An 8,409-nucleotide genomic window follows, 5' to 3' on the forward strand; every position below is an offset into this window, starting at 1 on the left:
TTTAGGATAAAAACAGGTTCCTGATAAGAGTCTGAAGCAAAGATTTGTGCAAGTCTGACATTTCCCTGGTATCTGGCACTGAGCACAGTCTCTGCACATTAGGGCGCACAAAGGGTAAGTAAGCCAGTTACCTCTCCAGTGAAGCTCGCCACTCACTGTGGCACTGGCTGGGGTCTGGTTGAGAGGTTTTGTGGGGGTGGGATGACACGTAACAGATCCTAGAAGTGAGTTACCTGCTGGAGTCTAATGTGACCTTCACAGGCTGACATAGCGGAGCTATTTGGAAGTTGCAGCTGAATGCTAAGCATTTTACTCGTCTTGATATTATTTCAAAGCTGTGAATGGTTGTTTTTATTCTCCGTGTGTTCCTGACCCGGACAGTCAGGGTGAGAGAGGGTCTGGTGGTGGGGGGGAGAGAGCGTGAGGTGTTTATTCTAATGGCAACTAGAACTGATCCCGATTGTGTGGCTTTGTGCTGCTCCGACTGTTCCCTGCCGCCCCCCCTCCCTCCCCCCGCAAGTGAATATGGGTAACATATATTAATATTGAGCTAACAACACACTGACCTCGAGTGTTACAGACTACGCCAGGCTGGGCTGACTTGACGGCTGTATGTGCTTGGAATATTGTAACCTACACTGAACAATGAGCTGGTACTTGCACAACCCCCCCACACCCGGTCTGCTGTACATTTATCTCTTGGTGTTGTTGAGCTAATCGCTTGGGGCACTGGGTGAGGAGGGTGGGGAGTGGGGAAGGTGGAAGCGCGTTCTGCTAAGGTACAGCCTATCCCTGTCTCTGCCTATTCTGGATCCCCTTTTGGGCTATTTCTGAATGGATCGATCTGTGACACTGACTGGCGGGAACGCCACTCCGACTGGGATTCCCTCACTTGGGAGAGAGAGACCTGTACAATGTCCTACTACAGTCCCCACAGTGACTTTCCCCCTCCTTAAAGCTGATCAAGAAATCTGGACAAACTGACTCCTCTCTGTGCTGGGTTAAATGCTACCCTCCCGCTCCACTCTCTCTTCCTCTTTCTCTCCGTCTCGCTCATGTTCTCTCTTTCCCTCCCAAGCCCAAGAGCCGGGGCTCCCACCCGCCGGGGCTGCCACCCGCCGGGGCTCCCACCCGCCGGGGCTGCCACTCGTTGGGGAGAAGTGCCTGATGAGGTGTAAGTGCAATCTGTGCTCCTATAACAGCTGCTGTTTGTGAGATTAGTGACGGTGTGTAACAGGGGTTTGCAGGGTCACAAAGCCACAGTATTAATCTCCCGCCACATCGCTACTTACCGTGTCCGCGGGTTGTGAAACGCACAATTCCTGATTTTTTTTTAATTAAAAAAACTGTAACTTGCGGCTTCTGTACTGAACGACATACGTTTTCGAAACGATTAAAACATTTGTACCAAATATTCTACGATTCTCCCTTCAGGTCGAGTTGTTTTTGGTGATGTTTGGGATTCCCTTTCCTGCACTCCAGGGTCCCAGAGTAGAAAAGTTTCTCAGTAATTGCTTTATCACAGCATTTATTCTCCAATATAACAATGGCCTTTAATAGAAACCTTACACTGAGACTGAGTGATTTGTACAATATTGCTTTCACCGGGGAACACGGGCTTTAATAATTAGTGATGATCCCCTCCACTTGACTGTTTACAGACCCCCAAACTACAGACAATCAGCGTGAGGACAGTTTGGGTGAGGGGGTGGGAGGCAGTGTGGGTGGGGGGTGGAGGGGGTGGCATCAGCCTGTTTTTACTCCTGATTCAGACTCACTGGGTACAGGATCAGAGGTTGGACCCGATGAGGGGGAAAAGGCATCGAGAAACCAGGAGGTGATTGGGATAGGGTTCCCTCCATTGGGAGTGAATCCAATGGGAAGAGGTTTGGTTCATTGGGATTGTGTGCAGTGGGAGGGAATGGGTTCGGCCCAATGTTTGGGGATAATTATAATCCTTGCATTTAATATATTTTGTGGGCGAAACACGGCAGTCAATTGCACAGATAGTGTCCCACAAACAGTGGTGGATTGAGTGACCAAATTTTTTTTTTTTTTGGAAAGCATTATTACTCTGGATCTGACTAACAACCGGGTTTCTACTTACTGCTAGGGTTCGTCCCACCTGGCAATCGAATCCAGGTCCTCTCGCTTGCGAGGAAAGTGCTCTGACCACTAAACGACTTAAATTGGACGAGTTTGCTGCAAGCTCAGGTCAGTTGTCCCCCTCCATTCCAATCCAGGGGCTTAAACACGAGGTTCTTCACTCCGGACACAAGCACTTCCCAGTTCAACGTCAGTCAGACAGACAGACAAGACAGTGGAGGGAGGAAAGGAACTAGTTATCCTCTGCATAAAAAAAAGTGTCTCTGAATCCAATAAATCTTGTTAAACAAACATTGTACAGAGAGAGGAACAGGCCAAAGGGCAAAGAGACAGGCGAAAAAATGTCTTGTTTAAAAAAATGTTAACAGTCCTGTTCAATTCAGTCCGACCAGCTTCCCCCTGCTCCGCCACAGTGTGGTCGCAGCTCAGCGATGCTCTTGCTGCTGCAGGTGGGGGTCAGTCTTGTTGCTGTGACCCCCAATCACTGACCACGTGGGTCCCTCCCTCACCCTGAGATCAGGTGAGAAGATCCAGACACACGCGCTGCTCGCTCTCTCTCTCTCTCTCTCTCCTCCCCACACGCAGGAGTTCCTCCCGCATTCTCTTCCCACTTAAATAGCCAGGACCGTGCGCTCTGTCTCCAGGCTCTGCGGGAGCTTCCATGTCAGGCCGTCCCCGTGCGGAGGGTGAGAGGAGGGGAGCAGCACCCGGGTCAGCCAGTGCCTGAAACACAGAGAGTCTGTCACTGCCAACGCCCCAGTGTGTGTGTGTGAGTGTGTGTAAGACGGTGTCCTGTCAGTCAGTGACTGTCTTACCTCCTCTTTTCGATGCCGAGAAACAGTTTCAAGTTGTTTAACTTGCCGGCATTAAAGGGGTTCCGAAAAACCTGGGGGGGGGGGGGGGAGACGACCACAGAGAGAGAGGTAATGTCAGCACCGAGACTTTGTCTAAAACCATTCCGCCTCGCTCCCACCCCCCCAAACACACACAGCACCCCCCCAAACACACACAGCACCCGCTCCACCCCCCCAAACACACACAGCACCCCCCCAAACACACACAGCACCCCCCCCAAACACACACAGCACCCGCTCCCACCCCCCCAAACACACACAGCACCCCCCCCAAACACACACAGCACCCGCCCCCAAACACACACAGCACCCCACCCAAACACACACAGCACACCACCCCAAACACACACAGCACCCGCTCCCCCCCCAACACGCACAGCACCCGCTCCCAAACACACACAGCACCCCCCCAAACACACACAGCACCCACCCCCACCCCCTGTGGCTGTTTACCCAAAGTGACTGAGCACCAGGCTGAGGCCCCCCCAAGCTGTCACTCTCTCCTCTCCGCAGACTCACCCGGCCTCTCTTGAGCTGCCGCTGCTGCTCCTTCTTGTTGATGTGCCGCTCGATGCTGGTCCTCCCCCCGCAGATCAGGACAGTGTGCCAGAGGGTCAGCCCACTGAGGGCCAAGGCCACCGAGCTGTGAGGAGGGGAGCAGCAGCTGCAGTTTACGACGGCATTGACACGGTGTCTGAGCTCTGCACAGTGCGGGCCGAGCGAGGGAGAATAATAATAATAATCCCTGCGTTTGATACAGCGCCTGATCACGTCTTCGAGACGTCTCAAAGCGCTTCACAGGATACACTGTAAAGTGAATCGACTGTGTATTTTGTGGGCAAAACGCGGCAGCCAATTGTGCACAGCAGCGTCCCCCAGACAGAATGACCAAATTTAATCCCCAAACAACCTCGGGGATTGTCAGCCAGGACACCGGGGGGGTGGAGGGGGTGCGTGTGTGTGCATGGGTGGGGGGCGGGAAGTGTAATGCGTGGGGGGTGTGAGAGGATGGGAACAGTGTGTTACACAGCGCGCGGTGCTAACACAGGGAGCGGATGTCGGCACTGACCTGCACAGGACCCAGAGGTAGATGATGCATTTGTGAAAAGCCCTTTCTCGAAACGAAATAGTGGGAGCGGAGGTCTGTGTGTCCGGCTGTGGGGACAAGGGGGACAGTGTTCAGATTGGAACCCCCCCCCATACTCCACCCTCCCCCACCAATACTCCACCTCCCCCCCACCCAATACTCCACCTCTCCCCCCCACCCAATACTCCACTCTCCCCCACCCAATACTCCACCTCTCCCCCCCACCCAATACTCCACTCTCCCCCCCACCAATACTCCACCTCCCCCTCCACCCAATACTCCACCTCCCCCCTCCACCCAATACTCCACCTCCCCCCCATACTCCACCTCCCCCCACCCAATACTCACCTCCCCCTCCACCAATACTCCACCTCCCCCCACCCAATACTCCACCTCTCCCCCCCACCCAATACTCCACCTCCCCCCCCCCAATACTCCACCTCCCCCTCCACCCAATACTCCACCTCCCCCCCCCAATACTCCACCTCCCCTCCCCTCCAATACTCCACCTCCCCCCACACAGACTGAACACTGAGCTTGTGTCTGTGACTGCCAACCCCCCACAACCCCCCCCCCACCCCACACACTCACATCGATGGCGTTGAAGGCTTCGGTGAAGAGCTGGCGGCTGCTGACGCTGCAGTACACACAGCCCAGCGTCATGGAGAGACAGAAGGAGAAGAAGTAGCGGTGGTTAAAGTGCCCCACGCAGTTGTTGAGCCAGGCTGGAGGGGGACGGGTTGAGGAGCAAGACTCGGTGAGTAGAGATTCCCGAGCGCAAGGGCTACAGGCCAGGCTGCCTACACTGAGCGCACCCTCCACAACAACAACAACAACTGCCTGCATTTACACAGCGACCGTCACATGGGGTAGTGTCCCTGAGCTCTTGACAGTGGGCAGAGTCCGACACCAAGCCGGGGGGAGAGGGGGAGGTGACCACAAATACGATCAAAAAGGATTGGGAGGAGGGGGGAGGGGAGGGGAGGGCAAGGCAGAGGGATTGAGGGAGAGAGTTCCACTGTGGTTACTTGCACTGCAACTGAGACCCCCTCCTCCCCGACACAATAACAATGTGTGTTCATACAGCGTCCGTCACACGGGGCACCATCTCACAATCGCTCCTGGGGGGAGTTGAGGACGAGCAGCGGGGAAACCCGGCCACATAAACCCTGCACTGACGAGAACAGGGAAAGGATACGGCAATGATGGTCCATCTTCAAGATGCACCTGAAATAATAAAATCAGAGAATTATACCACTGGAGCTCTCTCCTCTAACCCCATTCCCTGCTCTCTCTCTCTCTCTCCCCATCGTGTCTGTGCTGGGGCTCTCTCCCCCACTGGAGCTCTCTACTCTAACCCCATTCCCTGCTCTCTCTCTCTCTCCCCCATCGAGCCACCCCCACCGCCACACTGCGGCCCCACTTACTGGTTGCAGATGCTGCAATGGTGCGTGCGAGCCGGTTTGGGAGCAATGCATTTCCTGCAGATGGACGCCATCGGAACGTCTGTTTTCTCCTGACGGGGAATCACAGAACATCACCTCAGAGACCGAGCAACACACCCTCTACACTGACCACCCACACTCCCAGGTCAGTGACAGCAGCGGTTAGAGTCGAGAGTAAAGCTCCCTCTACATTTGATATAGAGCCTTATCACGTCTTCGAGACGTCTCAAAGCACTTCACAGAATATACTGTAAAGTGAATTGACCGTTTGTTTGCGCACAGCAGTGTCCCACAAACAGCCGTGGTTTGAGTGACCAAATTATTATTTTATTGATCATTTTTTGTGAAGGGATTCTTATCCTCGGAAATCCGCCAATCGACAAATAACGCGCTCCTGCTTACTGCTGGTAAACAGAGGCGTGTGGAGTAAGGAAACTTGCCTAAGGTTTATCCCTGCCCGAGAATCAAACCACTGAGCTACAGGACTCCACTTGGTGAGTGCCGGGCGCTGTGAGGTTACTCTCTCTCTCTCTCTCTTACCTGTGGGGGGTAGCCGGGGCTGGAGGTCACAGCCTTGTAGTAATGGAAGACGATGAGCAGCAGGTTCCAGTGGCCGTAGCCCAGGTGCCAGGTGATCCAGCCCGCACTGTAGGTCCGCACAATGACGGGCAGGACACACACATAGACAATCAGCACAATGGTGCTCGTCAGGAAGATCACCATCACCACAAACACCTGCAGGAGAGAGACAGACAGACAGAGAGAGAACTGTGGTGGGAATGTCTCAGGGGGGCACAGGAAGGGGGAGGAGGGGTTGACAAGTGGGGAGACGGGAGCTCAGTCTCGTGGTTGTTGACGGAGGAATTGGGGACAGGGTTTGAGGGCAAGCGTTTCCCTCAGAGGCTTGTCTGGGTTTCGGGGGTGGGAAGGGGGGGTTTGGGGGGGAGTGGAGGGTTGAAGTAATATACAAGTGACTCACCACCCCGAACCACCTGGTGACGTGGTCGACCAGCCAGTAGATGGGCTCGAAAAGGGAGTCGAGGACCACGTCCCAGTTGGTGAAGGAGTTGTAGAGGAGGGAGTCCGCACACAGCCTGGCGTAGGCCCAGAGAGCACGGGCACCGAGCAAGGGGTCCCCACGCCGGGACCGGGGGCGACGGGGGCATCTCAACAACACACGCATCCCTCTCCACAACATCCTCAACGGTGTCCTCATCGCACGCAGCTCAGCTCAGCTCAGCTCAGCTCCCTGCCAGAGAGACACAGCGATAACACAACAGCGGAGGCTGTTAACCCCTCACCCCCCACACCCACATATATACGCACAACACCCCCAGGGTTAGATTCCAGCCTCTCTATGTATCTATGTATAAACCAATCCCCAGATTAAATTCCAGTCTCTAACTCTCTCCCGAGGGGGGTTATTCTATACATACCCCCCAGATTAGATCCCGAGTGTAACCCTCAGCACGTGTTGGGATGAGACTGACGGACGTCACGGTTTAAACGCAGCCTCTTACCGTCACGGAGCAGATGCGCTGAGAGCAGGAGAGGCCGAGAGCCACAGCAACGATACTGGGCTGGGGGAGTCGGACATTGTGAGTAGGAGCTGTGTGTGTGGGGGGGGAGGCTGTGTGTGTGTGGAGGGGGGGGGGAGAGGGAGAGTGTGTGTGGGGGAGACTGTGTGTGGAGTGGGGGGTGAGAGGGAGTGGTAAGTTTGTGTGGGGTGAGAAGGTGTGTGGGGGGGGGGGGGTGAGAGGGTGTCTGTGGTTGGGGTGGGGGTGAGGGCTTTGATGGACTCTGTTTGAAGCCGGGTCACCGTTGAGGACGGTCAGTCAGCATTGACGAGATCTGGGGGGAGGAGAGAATATCAATGACCAACTCAGGTCCCAGTGTAGAGTAGCTTAACATCTTACCTGGGAATAGCTGCCGTGAGTCGTTTCCCCCCAACACACACACACCCACCCCCCCACACACACACACACCACACCCCCCCCCCACACACACCCACCCACACACACCCACCCCCCCACACCGCCCCCTGTACACACACATACATCCCCCGCACACTTCACAAAGGTAAAGCAGTGAGACCCTGCGTACATCAGGGGCTAACATGCAGGAGCACCCCCCCCCCGCCCACCCTCACCTCCCTGTGGTTTGCCTTGTGGGGGTAAGGAGTGGGGGTGTGGGGGCGAGCGGCTGAGACAACGGCTTCGGTAATTTGGGATGAATTTCACTCCGAAGTTCCTTGAAGCCGAGGCTGAATTATTGACGAGTTGCGCCGATGTTTGATAATTAATGGGGACGGAATTCACACAATCAAACTTCAGCATAAACACTCCCTCTGGTGTGTGACAGTCGGTATATGGGTGAGAGTGTGTGTGTGTGCGCGACAGTGAGTCAGAGAGAGTGCGTGTATACGAGTGTGTATGCGAGTGAGAACGTGTGTGGTGTGTGTGTGAGAAAGACAGAGAGTGGCTCACACTTGCGGAGTCCTGTAGCTCAGTGGTTAGAGCACTCGCTTTGCGAGCGAGAGACCTGAGTTCAATTCCAGGCAGAGGGCCGAAACCTTGGGCAAGTTTCCTTACTCCACACAGAGCCTAATAATAATCCTCCAAAACCAAAAACAATAATAAATTGGTCATTTTCAATCCACGACTGTTTGTGGGACATTGCTGTGCGCAATTGGCTGCCGCGTTCGCCCACAAATATACAGTCAATTCACTTTACAGTGTGTTCTGTGAAGCGCTTTGGGACGTTCTCCCGACGTGAAAAGCGCTATATCAAATGCAAGGATTATTATTATTATTGTGCGTGTGGTGGTGGTGAGGGAGGATGATGGCGCCACAGAAACCTCACTCACCGCTCTCAGCACAAAACAATTTATAAACGTGTTATAACTTCCCTAAACTCC

At 54.5% G+C, this 8,409-nt stretch overlaps 1 protein-coding gene across 2 annotated transcripts in view; it reads right to left on the reverse strand.

The window, feature by feature from the left end:
• Window positions 1-2,368: 2,368 nt before the first annotated feature.
• zdhhc16b (zinc finger DHHC-type palmitoyltransferase 16b) overlaps window positions 2,369-8,409 on the reverse strand; it is a 12,806-nt gene continuing 6,765 nt past the window's right edge. Inside the window, exons 1-10 of one of the 2 annotated variants that reach the window (XM_042337037.1) lie at window positions 7,013-7,079; window positions 6,472-6,741; window positions 6,033-6,227; window positions 5,475-5,563; window positions 5,246-5,274; window positions 4,639-4,772; window positions 4,030-4,115; window positions 3,480-3,603; window positions 2,922-2,992; window positions 2,369-2,829 (exon numbers count right to left, since the gene is read on the reverse strand). In XM_042337037.1, the coding sequence (XP_042192971.1) occupies window positions 2,718-2,829; window positions 2,922-2,992; window positions 3,480-3,603; window positions 4,030-4,115; window positions 4,639-4,772; window positions 5,246-5,274; window positions 5,475-5,563; window positions 6,033-6,227; window positions 6,472-6,708 (1,077 nt within the window). In that variant the 5' untranslated portion in view covers window positions 6,709-6,741; window positions 7,013-7,079 and the 3' untranslated portion in view covers window positions 2,369-2,717. Of the gene's footprint in view, window positions 2,830-2,921; window positions 2,993-3,479; window positions 3,604-4,029; window positions 4,116-4,638; window positions 4,773-5,245; window positions 5,275-5,474; window positions 5,564-6,032; window positions 6,228-6,471; window positions 6,742-7,012; window positions 7,080-8,409 lie in introns of those variants that run through there. The other variant, XM_042337038.1, reaches the window with a different exon arrangement.

This window comes from Callorhinchus milii, unplaced genomic scaffold (assembly GCF_018977255.1).
Source record: "Callorhinchus milii isolate IMCB2004 unplaced genomic scaffold, IMCB_Cmil_1.0 Scaffold7, whole genome shotgun sequence".
Taxonomy (NCBI): Eukaryota; Metazoa; Chordata; class Chondrichthyes; order Chimaeriformes; family Callorhinchidae; genus Callorhinchus; species Callorhinchus milii.